Here is a 20,898-nt window from a genome sequence, read left to right as displayed (position 1 = left end):
ACAAAATAATTGAAGTTTATGACATAATGTTGTTGAATGTTTAACAAAACTTCAACATTTACAAATTACCTTTGGTTTAGGTTATTTGAATCTTGTTTTTAATTATACACACACAAAATATAGAATTAAAGAAACAATTAAAATAATCATATTTTCACCAGAATATTGACGATTATTTAAAAACAAAAAGTTTTCCAACGTTCACGGATTTCTTGCCCCTCAGGCACCTCTTATTTCTCATAGGCGATCTTTGTCGGAAGAAGCGTTTTTGGCGCGAATCTATTTGATTGCCATCTGCAGCGCGCTAATCTGAGTCCTCACTTGTGACTTATTTTTGAAGATTTTTGAAATAAAATAAATATTTGACTTGTTTATCCGACGCATAAAGGAAGAGTTTTGTGGACAACATGCAGCGCAGTATCGCGTAAGTAGGGCTGCTGAAATGTTTGCTTTGAGTGCTGCTAGCTTGTTTATCTGGGGAGAGCAGTTGAGTTGCTCCTGGTTGCCTCACTTTTGGAATCACCAATAACTAGGCCAGTTGAGTGAGATATAACGTGCTATTTTATCTAGCTGGAGGTAAATATATTGTGGTAAATTCAATCTTTAGTGGAGTAGTAACATCAAGCTAACTCCGCCTGTTGTTTAACTGTGACGTCACATAACGAACGCGGAAGCGCGGCGTCATGTGTATGGGCCAAACCTCATGTGCGTGAAGTTGGCCCCCCCAACCTCGCAAAATTTAAGGAAAATAGTCCGATTCGTTTGTGCTTCGTTTGTGCCGGTTTGTGCAGCAAAAATCATCGTTTGTGCTGCTATGGTTTTTTAGTTATGAACGATTATTTTATAGGTCATCCAGAGTTCACCCAGCCCCCCCTTTCCCCCCAAATGGACCCAAAATGGTACCGTCCGTTTGTGCTTCGTTTGTGCTGGTTTGTGCAGCAAAAATTTTCGTTTGTGCTGCTTTCGTTTCGGAGATATTACACATTTATTTTTTAGCGATGACGTCATCGAGCCCCCCCTTTTTCTCCAAATGGACCCAAATTGGTACCGTTCGTTTGTGCTTCGTTTGTGCTCGTTTGTGCAGCAAAAAGTTTCGTTTGTGCTGCTTCCGTTTCGGAGATATTAGGCATTTAATTTCTAGCGATGACGTCACCGTGAACTTGGCCCCCCCTTTTTCTCCAAATGGACCCAAAATGGTACCGTTCGTTTGTGCTACGTTTGTGCTGGTTTGTGCAGCAAAAAGTTTCGTTTGTGCTGCTTCCGTTTCGGAGATATTAGGCATTTAATTTCTAGCGATGACGTCACCGTGAACTTGGCCCCCCCTTTTTCTCCAAATGGACCCAAAATGGTACCGTTCGTTTGTGCTACGTTTGTGCTGGTTTGTGCAGCAAAAAGTTTCGTTTGTGCTGCTTCCGTTTCGGAGATATTAGGCATTTAATTTCTAGCGATGACGTCACCGTGAACTTGGCCCCCCCTTTTTCTCCAAATGGACCCAAAATGGTACCTTTCGTTTGTGCTTCGTTTGTGCTCGTTTGTGCAGCAAAAACTTTCGTTTGTGCTGCTACGGTTTTGCAGATATTACACATTTAATTTATAGAGATGACGTCACGTAGCCCCGCCCCCCTATTTACTTCCAAATGGACCCAAAATAAAATAGTGCCGTTCGTTTGGGCTTCGTTTGTGCTGGTTTGTGCTGCAAAAAGTTTCGTTTGTGCTGCTTCCGTTTTGGATATATTAGGCCTTCTCAACATTAACTGTGGCGAAGAGCCAGAAATGAACAGTCCAATAATATTGAACTGTTTCATTAAGAACAGTGATGACTCTCTACACACTGGTAGCTCAAAACGGTTTTTATCTGGACAGTTGTGTGTCCAGGTAGCCAAGGAACTTTGTGAGGGCAGGATGGAACCACATGTATGGCGAGCATCACAGGCAAATAAACTGATGACCTTCGGAGACCCTGAGCCAAGTCACCTGCCAAATTTGGCCACCCTGCGCAAGGCAAAGCAAGAGAAAAATGATTTGCCATTAGGTGACAAAAATCCAATTTTATCATTGCAGATGTTGAAATACAGTGCACCTCACAGTGACAGCATCAAAGACATTGGACTTGACAAGTTTTTCTGTCACTATTGGAGTCAAACACAAATGCATATGTACAAGAGCTTAAAGAAATCTCACCCAACATTATGTGTTGATGCAACAGGCTCAATAGTTAAAAAACTGATGAGGCCGAATGGCATGTCTGGCCATATCTTCCTGTATCAGGGTGTTATGACAGGGCATACCAGCTCCAGTGTCCCAGTCGTGCAGATGTTGTCAGAGAAGCATGATATTAATGCTATCACACAGTGGCTGAAGGAATGGATCCATGCAGGTGCATCTGTTCCTAAAGAAGCAGCAAGTGACTTTTCGCTGGCAATTCTTGGAGCTCTAGTCAAAGCTTTTACCCCTCATCCTGATTTGAAGAGCTACATCAATGAGTGCTTTAACATTTCAGATGGGAATCAGCCTGGACATCTACCCCCATGTTTTGTCAGGGTAGATGTAGCACACTGTATTAAGATGATCTGCCGATGGGACTCCCTGAAAAACAAAAAACCTCGTGTAAAGGATTTCTTTGTCAGGTCAATAGCACAGGTTCTTAAGTCACAATGTTTGCAACATGCAAAAGAACTTCTCCGTGCTATCACCATTGTGACACTGAGTGAGACAGAGGGTAATGACAGTTCTGGAGCCCCTATCCCATCAGAAAAGTGCAAGAAATACTTAAACTTCGTACATCAAAAGTGTTTGTGCTCAATACCTGTGCATTTGATTCTGTCTTGCAATGCTTATGCTGTTCTTTCTGTGAAAGTTTTTCATTTGAAAAGACTGTTCTGAACTATGAACATGGGAACCAATTCCTCCACCTGGTGAAAACCATCACAACACAGGGTGTGAACCAACAGGTATACTCACAGAGGGCAGAACTGCTGGGGCAAATATTCAAACCTGTCCTCCTGACCTCTGGTGCTCTCCAAATTGATGCACAATGCCACATCTCCACTGTAATTGAGAGCGCAATGAGGAATATCCCAAGTGTTCATTTGATAAAACAATGCTCCTCACAGTACTGCAGTTTAAGCCAACAAGTAACGAGGCAAGTTTCAGTTGTTTGTGTAAACATTGCTGTCCTGCAGACCTGTGGCATGGCTTCTCTTCAGACTGCTGCTGAAGAGGAACTCAGTCTTCCTGACTCTCTCTGCCTCAGGCCAATAGAAAACCCTTCCCAGTGTCCGTCTTCATTCGAAACACAGGACGACAGTACAGGCAAGGCTCTGTGTTCAGGTAATGTCACTCACAGCTACAATCTGGGAGAGTTTGTGTGGATTGACACTGACCTTGGTAGCAGTTGCAAGGAAGTTGCCTTGCTTGAATTTCCCTCCAGTCTGGAGCTAAAAGAGAAGACATTTACTTTAAGAGCTGTCATTGGCTTTGAACCAGGACTGACCCAGGATTCTCTTGGCCATTATGTGGCATACTGCAGGAGGACTGCATATGCCTGGGAGATCTATAATGACCTGGGAAGTGGAGTGAAAGCGGCATCAGTAAATACTAAAATCTTCCCGCATGCTGTGTTGTACACATTGCAGTGATACATTGTTTGAATTGTTGTAAAAAAATGTTGATGATGTTCCCTTTGACAAAGAAAGTTATTTTTTCACGTTTTCAAGTTTCTTTTTCTGGCTGTCATCAATTTCACATACATGTATTAATTGTTGCATTAATTAATGTTTTGGAACAAACATAGACTCACCAGGTATTTAGGTTGCAGTGAACCTTTTACACGTCAGATTTAATTGAAAATAATGATCATATAGGCGTAATGATAACAAGGGAATTAATCAATAAGCACAATAAAAAGATAAGGACAGAAATATCCTCATACCAAAAGCCATTTCCCGCAGTGAAAGTTTTCTGCAAGATAAAAAGAAGAAAAACAGACAAAGAACATATTTACCTTGTATTCGTCCTACATCAGGAGCATTCCAGTCCAGGAGCTTGAAATTCGTGACGAAATACGGTGACGTCATCTCTATAAATTAAATGTGTAATATCTGCAAAACCGTAGCAGCACAAACGAAAGTTTTTGCTGCACAAACCAGCACAAACGTAGCACAAACGAACGGTACCATTTTGGGTCCATTTGGAGAAAAAGGGGGGGCCAAGTTCACGGTGACGTCATCGCTAGAAATTAAATGCCTAATATCTCCGAAACGGAAGCAGCACAAACGAAAGTTTTTGCTGCACAAACCAGCACAAACGTAGCACAAACGAACGGTACCAATTTGGGTCCATTTGGAGAAAAAGGGGGGGCCAAGTTCACGGTGACGTCATCGCTAGAAATTAAATGCCTAATATCTCCGAAACGGAAGCAGCACAAACGAAAGTTTTTGCTGCACAAACCAGCACAAACGTAGCACAAACGAACGGTACCATTTTGGGTCCATTTGGAGAAAAAGGGGGGGCCAAGTTCACGGTGACGTCATCGCTAGAAATTAAATGCCTAATATCTCCGAAACGGAAGCAGCACAAACGAAAGTTTTTGCTGCACAAACCAGCACAAACGTAGCACAAACGAACGGTACCAATTTGGGTCCATTTGGAGAAAAAGGGGGGGCTCGATGACGTCATCGCTAAAAAATAAATGTGTAATATCTCCGAAACGAAAGCAGCACAAACGAAAATTTTTGCTGCACAAACCAGCACAAACGAAGCACAAACGGACGGTACCATTTTGGGTCCATTTGGGGGGAAAGGGGGGGCTGGGTGAACTCTGGATGACCTATAAAATAATCGTTCATAACTAAAAAACCATAGCAGCACAAACGATGATTTTTGCTGCACAAACCGGCACAAACGAAGCACAAACGAATCGGACTATTTTCCTTAAATTTTGCGAGGTTGGGGGGGCCAACTTCACGCAGGTCCAAACCTCATGTAGGAGAGAGAGAGAGAGAGAGAGAGAGAGAGAGAGAGAGAGAGAGAGAGAGAGAGAGAGAGAGAGTTTAATAAACGCAAATTATGTGTGTATGAGTTGCTGGAAATAAAAGACCACTCATACATACAAAATTGTTTTGACTTTTTTCTTCTAGATCTTTTTTCCAGCCCAAGGCAAAGGACAAGGATGTTCAGAAGAAAGCCAGAAACGAGCAAGTGAAAAAGTAAGACTGTAATTGCTCCAACGTAAATCAGTCAAGTTTAGTACCGAAATTATGAGACTATTTAACTTTATTTAAAAAAACAACCACAGCCACCTATATAGTGCTGCACATAAAGTAAAAACAACAAACATATCAATATAGACAGTTAAAACAATAAATGAAATATAATAATGCCGAGAAATGTGTTTTAAGATGAATTTTCAAGATTTACCCCCCCCCCCCCCCCCTAACAAAAGAAAATGTGCTTGGTATCCATCAGGCCTGTCAAAAGCCCACTCAAGGCCCAAAACGCGGTCCTCCAGGATGACTCGCCGGTCAAGAAGGTTGCCAAACGCAGCCGGCGAATTCTGGACAGCGATGATGATGATGATGATAAAGAAGAAGTGAACACTGCCAAACAAGTCAAAGACCATCTCTTCAAGGCAGTGCCAACACGCATGTCTCCTCCGCCACCTCCGCCGGCCCCCGCCACGCCCACCACGCCCGCCACCTCCACATCCCCGAGCACCCCCAACTCCACCTCGTCTTCTGGAGGCACCAACATGCGCAAGACGGGTAAGAAAAAGACAGAGCTGCTTAAAACAAAATATCATTCTGTTAACATGTTGGCGCTGGAACAATTAAAATCTGACAGTTTAAATGGAAATCCCTTCTCCTGTATCCTGGTGGCCAGTGATTCTGTTTAGGACTTGTGCTTGTTAAAGTGGTGATGGGGAAGATGATATCACTGAGAGTTTTCGCAAACGAAATACTCGAAAGAAAAGCTGCTGGGCTTTTTTTTTTTTTTTGGGCCTCCCGTCATTAAGGATGCCTCGCATCACATAAAGCAGAATCGTTAAGGCGTCCTAAGTGGAGCGCGTTGTATTTTTAATGACACGCAGAAATTGTTTTTTTTCCCCTTCGCCATTTGATGCCCGCCATGTGGCGCGCAGCATAATCATTATTGCCACGTTGTCGCCATTCAAGCAGTAATTGCTTTTCCTTAATGAGGCTTTTATGTCAAAGACGAAATGAATCTATAGGAAGTTCTCGTTGGATGTATTTTGTGTCGTATGAACAAAATTCATTTTGTTTAGTGTTTTAATAATCTTTCTATATTGAATTACATAAAAAATGTTTTTGGTTTGCATCCATCTTATAGAGGTCATACAGATTATTATTATTATTTTTTTTTAAATAAATGTCTTCCATTTGTCTGTATGGCATCTACAGCTAGGAAGATGTTCCCCAAGAGGAAACTGGATGACAGCGACAGTCTAAAGGAGGACGAGGCTGCCAGCGTAAAGACTGACGCTGTCGTGGAGAGCCATCAGAACAAACGAGCTCGCGTGGACGGAGACGACGGTGACAACAAGGGTGAGTTTTTGGCAATGGCTGTAACGGCGACAATGTGCAAGTATTTTCAGTATCGCCACCTGCTGTCATTGTATATGCATTGCAAGTTTGGAGGCCACAATGTTTGAATGTCATTATCAATTATATATAAAAAAAAAAAAAGTCAATGCAAAGGTCTCATAAGATCCTCTGAAGTCTAGTCCAATGCCCTCGCTCAACAACACGACACGGCCTCGCTTTGTGCGCAGATGAGGTCGCCGAGGAAGAAAGAGATGAGGTGGCGGCGGTGGAGCAGATGAGGACGCCGGACAAAGACGAAGAGACGGTAGAGGAGGCGGACAAAAAGCTCAGTAGAGAAGAGCAGAAGAAAGACGAGGTCACAAAAGAGGAAGCTGAGAAAGCGCCAGTCAGCAGCTTCTTTGGTCAGTCCGCACAAAATTACCTTTCAGATAACGTCGGCGTGTTGTATAACTACCATGCTTATTTTTAGCTCCCAGAAAGGCTGCGGCCAAGACCCCGAACAAGAGTGCAGAGAAGAAGAAGGTGGCGACCGCGATTTCCTCCCCGGAGAAAGACGGCAAAGATGCCAAAAGGTGCGCAGACTGAAATTGACATCGAGCAGGAAGGTGAATTTTCCGAGGTCAATTGGTTTTCATGCCGACAGCGAGTCGACAGAAACAGACTACAACCCGTCCAGGGCCAACTACCACCCGTTGGAGCACGCCTGCTGGAAGGAGGGACAAAAGTTGGTCTTTTCCGCCACCATCCTCCTCCTGAACTCTGTAAATTGCATGTGTTCTTAAGTGCGCTCTGATCTTCCCCCAGAGTGCCTTACCTGGCGGTGGCTCGCACCTTTGAGAAAATCGAGGAGGACTCTGGCAGGTGGGAGCGCCACCCGCTGACTGAAAGTATACGGACACATTAATATGCGCTAAATACCTCACGTGAACCTTTTGGGTGACAACCCAGCGAAGAGGAAGTTGACTATTTGGGTTAACTCCAGCTTTGCTAGCATGTGTTTTAAAATGGAGCGATTGAAATGTGTGGCCGTTGTAAAAAAAAAAAGTGTCCATTGAAGAGGATTTGTAAGTGGCGGCTGCTGCCTTTCAACGCGTTTCAAAGCGCGTTCACAGACAAGGACGTTTTGACCGCTTTCCACGCGGGACTTAAAACCGCCGCGGACGAGCAAATCTCGTTAGCCGCCTTGCCGCCATTGAAGCCTCAAAGCTGTTTTGTTTTTCTTTTCCTCTTTTCTTCTACCCAGACTGAGGAACATCGAGACACTGGCCAACCTGTTCCGCTCGGTGCTTCTGCTCTCTCCAGGTAAGCGCCAGCTCTGTGGTGGCGCTGGCGACGGGCCTGCCGCGACTTGCGCAGCGCGGGCTGATGAATGCATGTTTGGATTTGTGCGCTTGCGTGTGGGCGAGATCGTCACACTGAAATTCATCCGCGCTGCACATTACATCATCCACAAGCAACAATTTACAGCTTCCATAGCAAGCTGGTGCATCCTAACTTTTCCCCTTTGTGTGTGTGTGTAGATGACTTGCTGTGCTGCGTGTACTTGTGTCTGAACCAGTTGGGCCCCGCCTACCTCGGCATGGAGCTTGGCATCGGGGAGACGGTGCTGATGAAAGCTGTTGCGCAAGCCACAGGTAACACACACACACACACTTTCACTGTGCGTTATTAAGCCGGGCGGCACTTCTCTGCTGTTGCTAGGACGACAACTTGACAAGATCAAAGCGGAGGCCCAGGAGCGCGGCGACCTGGGTCTGGTGGCCGAGAGCTCCCGAAGTAACCAGCGCACCATGTTCAGGCCGGCCAGCCTAACAGCCAACGGGGTCTTCAAGAAGCTCAAGGAGATTGCAAGCATGAGCGGCAACTCGGTCAGATACCACAGCTAGCTTAGCTTTACCCAACAAATACTACACGCTAGTAGACTTGACAGCTTTTCTTCTGTACGCATGGGTTACTTGCACTTGAGTCACTAGAGTGAGCATCTTTTGAAAATATCACTTTTGAGCGGTCCGCTGAAAGTCAGTTGCCGTCCGTCGGCCACAAGGGCAGAAAAGAGTTTTTTTGAATGAGCAACGTTTGACATCAAGTCGCACGCGCCAACCAGTTTTCACTAGCTAAACGCAGCCTCCGGCGACAAGCGCCCTCATCTTTTCGGCCAACTTTGTTCCTTTCCTTTGACCCGACGACTTTGCTGAATCTCAAAGTCCCATCCCTCTGCTGCCGCAGGCCATGAATAAGAAGATCGACATTATCAAAGGACTCTTTGTGGCCTGCCGCTTCTCAGAGGCCCGCTACATCGTCAGGTAACGCCGGTGTCCCCGTTTGAGCCCGGCCCGATTTGCCGGATCCTGACCGGCCGCTATTGATTGATTGATTGACAGGTCGCTCGCCGGCAAGCTGCGGATCGGACTGGCCGAGCAGAGCGTCCTGTCTGCGCTGAGTCAAGCCGTGTGCCTCACCACACCCCAGAAAGGTACGTTTGCTTGACATCGTGTCTCGACATCATGCGAATCGAAAGAAAACGAAAGTGTCCACTGTAGTGACTGACGTGTGCATCTTTCACATCGAGGCTGATGCATCAGGAAGAAACTTGTTTTTTTTGTATTTTTTTTTTTTTTTACTTTCCACTTTACGAGACATATTTAGCTTTTTCTTCAACTAAGCTTGTGTAAGAATTTCTCCATCAAAAAGTATGATGTCAGGACGCCTTTTTGGAGAAGTCAATCATCCGGAGAGTCATCCCCCTTATCGTCAGATGAAACACAAGTTCCATTTTCTTCTCGGCTGCCCCACTTCACTTCATGCACTTTTTTTTTTCTCTCTCTCTTGCAAATTGCACTACCCGTGCACCATTTAAATAATGCAACCCACGAGGTCGGATAGGGGCCATGTTTTATTTATAGGACGCTCATTAAAGATGTTTAAATATCCTTTACAGGAGTCACTGAAGAATTTTAAAACATCCCATTTCTGCTTCCAAGTTCCCAAAACACTCAAACATGATGATTAGGAATCACCCACCCCCCACCTTTTTTTTTTTTTTTTTAATTCGTTGCTGACGTTCCTGACGGGTTTCATCTTCTCACCAGATGCTATCGCACACACACACACACACACACACACACACACATCGAGCCAATTAACTTATTTTACGCCAAGTAAATTAGCATTCAGAGCTCATTCGCCAGCACTTTAATAAGAGCCAATTAGACCCCCGGCTCAGTGGGTAAATTTGCATTGATCTGCAGCCCGCGCCGGAAATGTTGAGCTTAATATTTGATATTTATTTGTTTATTTTCCATCTGAAATGTTATCTAATCAGACAGGTTACCGTGCGAGCGCCGCATCCCCCTCGTGATGCAATATGCTCTGGAGTGGTCTCATTGCAGCTGGCGCTCTTCCACTCCCGTCCCACTAGGGGTGCTGTTGCACCTAGAATATGCTGAACAACGTTTGAATGAAACAAGCTAAGCGATGTGTTTTGTTTCAGGCACGTCCCCAGCCGTGATGGACGTCGGCAAAGGGATGACCACGGAGAGGAGGCGTGCTTGGATCGAAGAGAAGTCTCTCATTCTCAAGCAGACTTACTGGTAAAGACAGCTGCTAAAGTTTGTGGTTCTTGAAAATGTAAAGTTAAAAAATATTTCTTTTTTTAATTGACAAACACGTTTTTTTGTCTTGAATAAAAATAGCCCAATATCTTAAAAAAAAAAAAAAAGTATCAGTAGTCTCTAAAGTGTGAAACAACGGCTAGTTTAACACACTGATAGTTTATGGCGTGTTCTTCAGCCTCCTAATCGAGGTGCACCTTTTTCTTCTTCTTCCCCGCGTACAGCGAGATGCCCAACTACGACATCCTTCTCCCCGTCCTCCTTCGAGAAGGCATCGACCAGCTTCCCAATCACTGCAAGCTCACCCCAGGTAAGCCACCAATCTGGAGGCTGCCCAGAGTGCTCATTGATCTGTTTGCTGGAGGCCAGTTGATAACGATAAACAATTATTCCTGATTACGCAATCCGATAAGTAAAAGGACCTGTAAGTGCTACCCATCGATCGTGTGAAGCAGCCATTTTAGGGTCATTTTGGGGTCATTCAAAGTGAGTGGACCATTTTAATGTTACTTTGCTCATTTCCATGAGTCCTTCAAAGATGAATTTTTGCTGAAAGTGAATATGAAACTTTTTTTTTTGTCCTTTTTTACCCCCTTCTCTCCTACCATGGCAGGCGTACCCCTGAGGCCCATGCTGGCACACCCCACTAAGGGAGTCGGGGAGGTGATGAAACGCTTCGACGAGGCCGCGTTCACCTGCGAGTACAAATACGATGGCGAGCGTGCACAGGTGAGTTGCGTTCGTGTGGTTGGCAAGTGTTGGACACACACACGTACACACTGTGTTCACCGGAGTGGGGTGTTCCTCTCCTATGCGCGCACCCATTCTTTTAAGATAAACATTAGCGCTGCCATTCCCTTAGGCCTGCTGGCAGAGAAAGCGCCAAGCTTCTAAAGGCGGGATGATGATGAAGAGGAGGATTGTGTGTGTGTGCACGAGCCTGTGTGTGTGTGTCAAAGGAAGAAAGAGGTGAGAGAGACGCATAAGAGGGAAAGAAGCAAACATGCAAGACACAGCAGGAGGCGTCCGAGACGCAGATTGTAATGCAAAGCCAATCCAGCTTGCGGCGTTCATTCCGGACGGTCACGCCTATCGAGTTTTTCAACCTGGCTCTGTCCAAAGAACAAGGCGGCTCAGTGTCTTCTGCACTATACGCAGCGGCCAGCAGGAGGACTCACAATACACCGCGTTCCGTCACTTTGTGTGTGTGCGCGTGGTGAATAACAACAGTAGCCCAGTGAGTGATTGAGTGCGTATTTGGTAGGTTCATTCGTCAAAGTGGACGTTCATTGATAAGCACGCGAGGAGAAAGGGGCAGTAATTGAGATGCCGAGTGGACACGTGTAGCGCCGGCCGGCACTCACTGTTGACGCACGCGTCTGTCTGGACAAATGATGTGCGCGATCCACCTGTAATGTGTTTTTTTTTTTTAGCTTGCACAGGTGATTCTTTTGGAAGAAACAGCCTGCAATGCCAATAATACTTGTGGACCTTTTGACCTGTTTGTTTTTTTTTTTTTAATCAATACATTGTCATTTTCTTCGTAAATACCTTATAATTGTAACGAGTTAATTTCATTTGTTTAATTTGTACCTCATGGAGTAGCATGTTGAAAAGACACCGAATTTTGGCTCTCTCTGATGGTACCGTGTGGGCTCTTTGCATTCGTCGGAGCGGCCACTCGCAAGCGCTCGGTCGCTGCAGCAGCTCCAGATTGTTTCAACTTGCACGCCTCTTGAGCAGATCAGTCGTTGCCGCCGCCGATGCCCGACAAATAGAAACCGTCAAATCGCACAGCAATTAGGCTCCTCTCTCGGCACAGGGGAGCGAGAAAAACAGACGGCCTAAAGCCGGCAAATGAGCTGAAGCCTCTTTTGGACGAGGCCGCTTGAAATGTCTGCGATGTTTCCATCTGTTACGTCGACCGTTGCCGTTTTGTTCCGGAGCTAAGTGGCAGTTTGACGCGTGGGGCGCATCTGTTCGGAGCGGCACATAAGCACGGCACCACATGAGCGACGACGGCCCGACATGAAATATGCGAGTGCAAATTAAGGAAAGATCTGATTAAACTATCACAAAAAAATGTTGGCTAAACTGTGTCAGGAAGTTACATTTCTATTTGATGGAGAAATCCAACACGCACACAGGCCTAACCACTGAGCAACAAAACTCATTTGTCGCCACCCACATCACTCACCGGGCCAGGCTCCGCCTGTACTTGTTATTCAGTTTAATACGGCAAGATCCAAATAATTGATAGAATACTGGAAGGCTTCCTTTACGTCACGGCCATAATCAAGCCTCGGTGGAGGACTCGTGTCTGGATCCCGATCATTCTATGACTGTTTGACTGCAGATGTTTTGGTATCGGCCCGACAGATTCACGTCCTGGAGAGTGGCGAGGTTCGCATATTCAGCCGCAACCAGGAAGACAACACCAGCAAGTACCCTGACATCATCTCTCGTATCCCCAAAGTGAGTTACGCTACGTTGAGGTATTTAAAAACTAAATGAGCTCTACCTCTACCTAAAGCTCTCCCTTGTCAGCTGTTTGGCTGAGTCTGTAGCTGCTACACGCTTCGATGTGGAGACTCGTTTAAGCTGGCAATTTCAAGACGGGCCAGAGCAGCTCCAGGAGTCGCCCCGAGGTTAACCGAGAGTGAGCGCGCAAACCCCCCGTCTAGTCAAGAGCTGCAATTAAATAGCAAATGAGCCTACGCGGCTTTATTAGAGGCGTTCTCATTGACGCTCTTTGGCGCGTGGCTGTTATTGAAATGTCGGTCTGCGCGCCCGTGCTTTAATTGCGTTCAAATATTTAATTGCCTCGCTCGCAACATTGCGTTGCTCAGTAGAGGTTGTTTGTTGTGCCGCCTAGCCTAGCCGCCAAGTGACGTTTGTGTATAAAACAGAAGGAGCACAAATGATCAAATATTCTTTGGCGATAATCAAAAATGACATGGCACTGTTTTTGCGGTCCACCGCCCCCCCCCGCCCCGGGCAGCCGTAGTCGCCAGCGTGCAGATTGGTGCAGCTTCGACAGCCTTGCAGCACTTTCTTTCATCCTCCCTGCAAACCTGCCACGGTGTCGGTCCTATCTCGTCTCTTTGTGACTTTTTAATGAAAGCTCCCCTGTGTCGTGCCTCTCATCCATTTTGGTGGGGAGTGTGCGTGCGTGCCTACGTGCACGTGGAAGGGGCTTTGATACATTGTCACCTTTTTTCATTTTCGCCTCTGGTACCTTCACTCTGTCCCAGCACATTCCTTCTACACCTTTTTTTTTTTCTTCTCTGCCTTCTCACTTTTTTGTGTTTTGGGGCTGTCGACGTCTCTTTATCGCCTGTGCGCAGCTTCTTCATTTTCCTTCTCGGTGCACCCCGACCGACTCTTCGGCCGCCGGATGTTTGGCTTTCTTCTCGTCCCTCTCTGACTTTGTTTTTAATCAACGTCCCACCTCAGTCTACCGACCCTTCGCTTAACGCCGACGGCGTTGAATGCATTGCGGCTGTTTTTGCGCCCCGCTATGTTTGGGGTGTCAGCAGTCAGTCAATCACGGGAAAATTAGCACGGGGTTGTCACAGAGACCCGACAGCATAATGGATGTCGGAAGTGAGGCAGCTAGCGAGGGGCGGGCGACGGGTCGAACTTTCAGTTAACTTCTTTCAAGGCCTCCCTCTTGAAGTTGTCTCCCATTTTAATTAGTGGTGAGATTAAAAACAAAAAAAATCTAATTCATTAGAAGCTCTGTGATAAATCACAGATTCAACACTTGTTCGTCATTAAAGATTCATTGAAGTTCTTGAGCGATCGCTTTGGAAGCACACTTTGAGCCTGTTGCAGACCGGCAAAACAAATTTCTTTCTGTTTGTCTGTTAAAATTGAAAAGGGTTTATTGGCTCAATTTAAATCTGTTGCTTCCCCAAAAAAAACATGACATGATTGTGAGTAGATACAAAGACTTAGCGTTAGCGTTTTGGACTGTGCTTTTATTTTTATTGACGACGTTTCTCCGCAGGTGAAGAAAGACTCGGTGGTCTCCTGCGTGCTGGACGCAGAGGCGGTGGCCTGGGACCACGAGAAGAAACAGATCCAGCCATTCCAGGTCCTCACCACACGCAAGAGGAAGGTAGGAATCAAAGTGTGGCGGGGTTCTCGTTATTCTTCGCGCCCATTAAACATGACTGACGTGTCAATGACATAGGAATTCAAATAGTTGCTTATTTGAAATACATAAATGGATGGTGGCGAAAATATGCGAATAATTGACCTCTGCAAAATGGGAGTTTGTAATTGCGTATAGATGCCACAAGATGGCGGCAAAACGCGTCTAATGGTGAGAACCATAAAGCATCAACACTCCGTGTTTCTAGCATAATACACACTCATGCTACATAGATATAATTGCAAAATTCATTGATATACAAGTGCATTGCAAGAGCAACATTTATTTCTATTTTTGTTTTTTTTGCATGTTCAAAAAACTCAACTTCTATTCTTAGAAACAAAAACAATTGTGAACAGCAATAAAACCAACCGTAATAGAAATAATCAACCCGCAATCCACACACCTGATCATTTTTCTGTTGAAAAAGTAGTCGGACGATAAAGAACAGGAAAAGGTGGAGGAGGACGGCGTGATGGAGTGAGGTGATCCAGTCGCAAGAGGAGGAGATTGATAAGTTGCCGTCAAATGGACGGAAGAGAAGGCGGGGTGAAGATGAGATGGCGGAGGGAGAGCCTTTGTGTGATTGCAAATGTCAGCCAGGCGTTTTCTCACTTTTGATCAGAATAATGGCGTTCGCACGCTACACAAATCACATGACGGCGACGGAGGAAAGCATCTTCTGTCCTCTCTCTCTCTCTCTTCTCGTTCCTCAGCTCTGACACGGGCGCAAATGAAGATCAGGCCAGGAAGGATGAGGCGCTGGCGCTAATGGTAGAACGTCAAGATGAACGTTGCCGTTGTGCTTTTACTCTCAGCCTCCTCCGTAGAATCACCATTACTCGAGATGGCGTTTTTATGCACCGGTGCAGTCACGTCTTTCACATACAGATGGCGCCGGTGCCGTTGCCTGCCGAGTACAGCTAGCGGTTAGCATCGAGCTAGGTTGTTTCAACTGTCAAAAGGTTTCGCATGGGCACTCCCACACCACTTGGAAAGATGAGAACAGAGTGCATGCCCACCCGGCTTGTCTGCTGCGCTCTAGACTCAGAGAAAAAAAATAAATAAAAAAATATAGATAGATTGAATATTCCACAGATTTCTGTAAAATTATTTGATACCTTTATTTTTTTATTTTTTTTTGCACATCTGATGTGACGATAAGCACGTCGTCGCTTTGTCTGTGTTAATGTTTAATTAGTGCTCTGAAGTGATGCCAACTTGACGGGAATAAATTTAGAATGAACTGTAGCTGCTCTCTTTTGGAGTGCCAAGGTTGAACAATTTAGTTTGTGAATAAGACAAGCGTCACGACTCGAGGTATTTGCATGTCTTTTTGTTCCAGGAAACAAACTCAATCAGGTGTGTGTGTGTGTGTCCCTGTGTGTGTTTGCGTCTGTTCCTGCAGGACGTGGACGCCGCCGACATCAAAGTCCAAGTGTGCGTGTACGCCTTTGATCTGCTCTACCTGAATGGAGAGGTAATCGTGACAATGCGCCGCCTTCCGGTCATCACACGGAAAATGACAAGCAAAGGGATGTTGCGTTAAACTGGAGCGCTTGGTTATTTATTTTTTAACCCAAATTACTTGAGGACTAACTTCAACTCCATTAGCATTAGAATTGTTGATGTTGTATGTTTCTTCCTTTGTAGTGGATGATGGCTTTTGTGCGTGTTTACCAATTTGTGTGTTTTGCGAGCCTGTCGTCCCTCCACAGCGTTGTTGTCCCTGAATGCCAATGACGACGGTGCTGCTGGGGGCTGTAAGCAGATAATGATGCCCGTGCTCATTGTAATTCCAGCAGTGTGCCCGCCTGTGTGTTTGTGTGTGTGTGTGTCGGGGAATGAGATTGTGTGACATAACCTGTGTGTTTATGCCTCCCTCCGAATAAAACACAACAGGCCAGCAGATTCCCTAAAGTTGTCGGCGGCAAAATGCAAATCAGCACAATTGCGTTCCCCCAACTCCCCACAAGTGGAGCGAAACAAATGAGCTAATTAAAACAGTGACGCCTAATTTGTGCCATTACGTGGCCTAACACAGCTATAACTTGTCTGACGCCACGCGATTAGTCGCCGCCGCTGCTTTGCTCGCAGTCGCTCCTTCCTCTCCAGTTTACGTGTTCAGCTTGCGTGGCCCTCTACAAGCAAAGATAACATGTTAGCAAAAAGCGTATGGACTCGCTCCATTCATGGCTTCCTCGAGAGCCTCTTGAACACCGAAAGCTTTCAGTCCATCTTTTCTAACGCCGCATGTTTGTGTTTCCGTGCGTAGTCCCTGGTACGACAGCCGCTGCGTCGCCGTCGGGAGCTACTGCGAGAGTCGTTCGACCAAGCCGAGGGAGAGTTTTTATTCGCCCGATTCATCGACTCGGACAACACGGACACCATCGCCGAGTTCCTGGAGCAGTCTGTCCGAGGTTTGCTTTTGTTTGCGCTGTGATGCCGTTCAAACCTGACAACTGCGTGTACGCAGACTCGTGCGAAGGCCTGATGGTGAAGACTCTGGAGAAGGACGCTACTTATGAAATCGCCAAGCGCTCCCATAACTGGCTCAAGGTGAGCATGCTTCGACAAAAGCTAGCAAAATTCTAGCCCAATGGCCACCACCATCAGTAACACACGATTTTTTGTATCCACGTTTTTATAGTTGAAGAAGGACTACCTGGAGGGCGTCGGCGACACGGTGGACCTGTGCGTCATCGGCGCCTACCTGGGCAAAGGCAAGCGGACGGGCACGTACGGCGGCTTCCTGCTGGCCTGCTACGACCAAGACAACGAGGAGTTCCAGTCTGTCTGCAAGGCGAGCTAGCTTAGCACCCGTGCTAACAGGATGTTCCACCTCAGCTGGTGGTTTCTCACACGTTGTCCGCCTCTTCTCCAGATTGGGACCGGCTTCAAGGACGAAGATCTGGAGCAGCACCACAAGTTCTTGAAGGTAAAGCAAACAAATTGAACGTGCGCCACGCAAATTGTAGCAAATCGATTTTGCTTGAAGTCAACTGAACAAGTTGCGTCGGCCAACGCTTTCCCTTTGAGACCGAGAGTCGTTGATTGTGTTTCCAGCGGGCTGCCGCCGCCCGCTGATGAATTAGCTTTGCTTGACTCTGTTCCATGCGGAAGCTGAGCCTACTTCAAAGTCCAGCCAATTGGACTGACTGATTTTCCAAAACGCATCGAATCACCTCCTACTTTAAGCAAGTACAGTTTGGAAAGCGGCACTGTAAGATATTTCTGGTGTACAATCACACTGATTGCGTGAGGAGGGGGGGGGGGGGGGGGCAGTCCCACGTTCCCACCCTCGCTCCACCAGCTCCCACCGCGCTGCTTTGTAATCAAGCGCTCCTTGCGAGCGTGATGGATGGCGGATTAAAGAAGGCTGATGGGAGCCCGGCCGCCGCTCGTGTGATCGGTCGCCTTCGCACATCAGCGGCGAAGCCACTGCGCGTGGAATGCCAACAACACACGGCAACGCAATTCTCGGCGTCCTCAGCAAATAAGTGTTTATTTGTCGCACAGTCGACGACGTTACATATATTTATAGTTTTGCTGCACCGACATCAAAAGATTTACATCTGCCAGCTTTTGGAGTTCGCACTCGAGCGGGAAAAAGCTTCACCGATGCTGTTTGAACCCACAACTGGGAGTCGGCCATTTTGTGAGAAAGCTGCAAACGAGTGTTTCCTTAACAAGACTCTTCTCATGTTCCCACCAGGAACACATCCTCGCCAAGCCCCGCCCCTACTACCGCGTGGACCAATCGGCCGAGCCAGATGTGTGGCTGGACGCGGTGCAGGTCTGGGAGGTGAAGTGCGCCGACCTGTCGCTGTCGCCCGTCTACAAGGCTGCCATGGGAATGGTCAGTTCACCTCTTAATGAAACGCTTCTTCATCGTCATCACCTCATTTCCTCTCCTTCCTCATTTCCTTCCTTCCTCCCTCCCTCTTTGTTTTCCTTCGGCCCTTGTCTTCTTCCGTCCTCCTCTTTCCCCATCTTCCTCCCTCCCTCCTTTCCTTTCCTTATTTCCATCTCTTCTGTTCTCCAGGTGGATCCAGAGAAGGGAATCTCCCTGCGTTTCCCTCGCTTCCTTCGCGTGCGAGATGACAAGAAGCCCGAAGACGCCACCAGCGGAGCTCAGGTGAGTGGTGCGACGTGGCGTGACCCTTGAAAGCCCAGCAAAGTGTTTTTGTTTTGTGCCAAAGATCCGATCTGTTAAGCTCCTTTCAACATCAAGGTTGAAAGCAAGTACAAGGGCAAGGCAGGCGGCTTTACTACGGGTTGTATAACGCCACCTTTACTACTGCCGCCCGCCTGCCTGCCAGCCTGCCTGCCTAATAAAGTGCACCACAAGCATGCCGGAACGAGTACGGCGCCCTCACTAAATTCAGAAAGTGTGAACAAGGCGCACAATCCAACCTCCAGCACCACGCTCTCATATAGTCAGTGGGCGTGTGAGTTTCATTTTCCAGCCTCTAGGGGGCGCCTGCGTTTAGGGCCTCCTCGCTGATCTCAAGAGATTTGGATCGATAAACAATTTGGAATCAATTTTTAAAAGCATTTGGAAGAATCCTTTGCTTGTAGTGGAGGGACAACTGATTGCGCCCCGTCCCTTGAAGGCATCTCAAGGCTTGATGGAGCCATGGATAGATTCGAGGTCACTGCTTTCAGACTGGCCCTGAAGGCAACGTGACTTGATACGATGGATGAAGAGAAATTCATCATCGGCACAATTAATTGGTAGTTGTGTATGGGAGACTGTGATTTCAGACTGTTCTTGAAGGCATCGTGAAACTGAATAGATAGAATCACTGATTCAAAACCTGATTATGAAACTTCCCTGAAGGTAACGCGAGAAGGCCAAAAATTCAAGAGAACACTTGCAACAATCTCTAGATTGTCGTGCGAGCAAAAGCTGTCATTTCAGACGGTCTCTGAAGGCAACTCGAGGACCCGATGAGAGTAGGTTGAGGATATATGGATGGATGGCCAATTTTATTTCAGATCGTTTCTTCGCTCGACTTGAGATGGAGTGATAGATTTTTTTCTTTTTTGGACAATTCTTTGATTTCAAACTCGCTGAAGGCCACCACTGACTTGATTAGGATAGATCGGCCATTCCGGCTGTGGCATTTGGAACAATCACTCAGTTGTGTGACCAGAGCTGTGATTTCAGGCTGTCCCTGAAGGCAACTCTCAACTTGACGCAGATGGATGGTGATTTAATGAAAAGTTTGAACGCCTTCGTGTAGGAAAGGTGGCGTTATTTCACATTGTCATTGAAGGCAGCGTGACTCTTGGACGAGTTGAGCGGCAGAAGAAATTAGGATTTGAGGACCACTGTGATTTCAGTCTGTTCCTGAAGGCAACACGTAGCCACGTGAATGATAAACATTTGGAACAATCTCTTGGTGGCCGCACGAGACAAGCTATCATCGTGTTGTGATTTCAGAATGTCTGTGAATGCAACACTTGACTTACCTTGCTCGTTTTGCAACTGAATACTCTCCCCGAAGGCAACAGTAGACTTGATTAGGATAGATCGGGCGACAGATTGACGAAGCATTTAATGATGTTTTTAAAAATAAAAATAAAATCTAGAGGTTGTTGTGTAGCGCCGGCTATGATTTCACATTTTCCCCGAAGGCAACGGCGGACTTGATTAGCTTTTCTTTCAGCGCTCAAGTTTTATGTCAGGAAGAAAGTTATTGATTTTCAAGGAGATTGCATTCATCCTCCTCCTCCTCCCTAAAGATCGCCGACCTGTACAAGAAGCAGCAGCAGATCCAGAATCAGGGAGACAAAGGCGACTTGGAGGAATACTATTGACCAGGTCGCAATGCCCATGCGTCGTTGGGATCAGCCTGAATGTAAATATGAATGTATTTTTGACACCTTGAATAGAAATAAAAGCTTGTTCTACACATCTTGTGCATGCGTGCGCGTGCATGGTTTGTGTCCATCCGTTCGTCCGTCAGTGCGCTTGTGACTGAAATTCCAAAATGTCCTCCTCCCTTCCCTCCCCTCCCCTCGGTGGCTGTTGTTGCCGCTGAATGGGAATCAAGCAGGCAGCAGAGCAGAAAATATTGAAAATGCAAATATGGAATGAGGTGTGCTCAAAGTCGCCGCGTTATCGGCCTAAACTGCTCCAGCGCAGTCAAAGTTGCTCCGGGAAAGCCTTTGCCAGAGAAAAATCTCCAATTGTCAAGTCATGATGATGTTGTCTCATTTTACTCGCAAATGGAAGTTCTCGGCATGAAGATGAAGCTGGATCTGCAGGTAATTGCACTTGTCACCTTGAAATGGGAGCTTCTTTCTCATTTTTTCTTTTCATTTTGGCAGAAAGGCGCATCTGGATTTGGACCTGAATTCAAGGCCCGCTCAGTTGCGCTGGTCCGAAGACCAGCTGCTCGGCTCGCGTCGGGTCAGCTCAGGTCCGTTCTCGTCCACTTCCTGTAGGTGGACGTTGTCCCAACACTTTTGTCCGTCATGGTGTCTGTGTCTCGCCCTCCCAATGGCGTCTTTGTCAAGTGCGTTAACAAAGGCTTTGTTCTCCTCCGCCTCGTCG

At 46.6% G+C, this 20,898-nt stretch overlaps 1 protein-coding gene and 1 long non-coding RNA gene across 6 annotated transcripts; one reads left to right on the top strand and one right to left on the bottom strand.

The window, feature by feature from the left end:
- The first annotated feature begins 238 nt into the window (after positions 1 to 238).
- Positions 239 to 20,256, top strand: lig1 (ligase I, DNA, ATP-dependent). Its single transcript, XM_088396507.1, has 26 exons — positions 239 to 424; positions 5,139 to 5,207; positions 5,467 to 5,762; positions 6,420 to 6,563; positions 6,791 to 6,964; positions 7,033 to 7,135; positions 7,207 to 7,287; positions 7,368 to 7,424; positions 7,807 to 7,865; positions 8,084 to 8,197; positions 8,265 to 8,431; positions 8,790 to 8,866; positions 8,945 to 9,036; positions 10,054 to 10,153; positions 10,399 to 10,484; positions 10,788 to 10,903; positions 12,554 to 12,649; positions 14,187 to 14,297; positions 15,742 to 15,813; positions 16,609 to 16,753; positions 16,810 to 16,892; positions 16,984 to 17,136; positions 17,218 to 17,271; positions 18,049 to 18,192; positions 18,379 to 18,471; positions 20,085 to 20,256. The coding sequence occupies exons 1-26, from the start codon at positions 408 to 410 to the stop codon at positions 20,157 to 20,159; spliced, it is 2,778 nt and encodes a 925-aa protein (XP_088252633.1). The 5' UTR covers positions 239 to 407; the 3' UTR covers positions 20,160 to 20,256.
- LOC148387602 (uncharacterized) lies at positions 1,650 to 4,967 on the bottom strand. Of its 5 annotated transcripts, none has more exons than XR_015862782.1 (5): positions 3,185 to 4,967; positions 2,995 to 3,048; positions 2,807 to 2,912; positions 2,182 to 2,586; positions 1,650 to 1,992 (listed from the first exon to the last, which is right to left on the bottom strand). It is a non-coding gene; the product is annotated as an uncharacterized LOC148387602 (long non-coding RNA). The 5 variants fall into 5 exon arrangements; XR_015862783.1 differs by having other exon boundaries at positions 1,650 to 2,389; positions 2,451 to 2,586; XR_015862784.1 differs by having other exon boundaries at positions 1,650 to 2,586; positions 3,185 to 3,282; positions 3,384 to 4,967.
- Positions 20,257 to 20,898: the final 642 nt, after the last annotated feature.

The sequence above is a fragment of the Syngnathus floridae genome, chromosome 14 (genome assembly GCF_059516105.1).
Source record: "Syngnathus floridae isolate MCC-2025c chromosome 14, RoL_Sflo_1.0, whole genome shotgun sequence".
NCBI classification, from domain to species: domain Eukaryota; kingdom Metazoa; phylum Chordata; class Actinopteri; order Syngnathiformes; family Syngnathidae; genus Syngnathus; species Syngnathus floridae.
The sequence above is the reverse complement of the archived record's forward strand: the minus strand, read 5'-3'. Positions and strand labels throughout refer to the sequence as shown.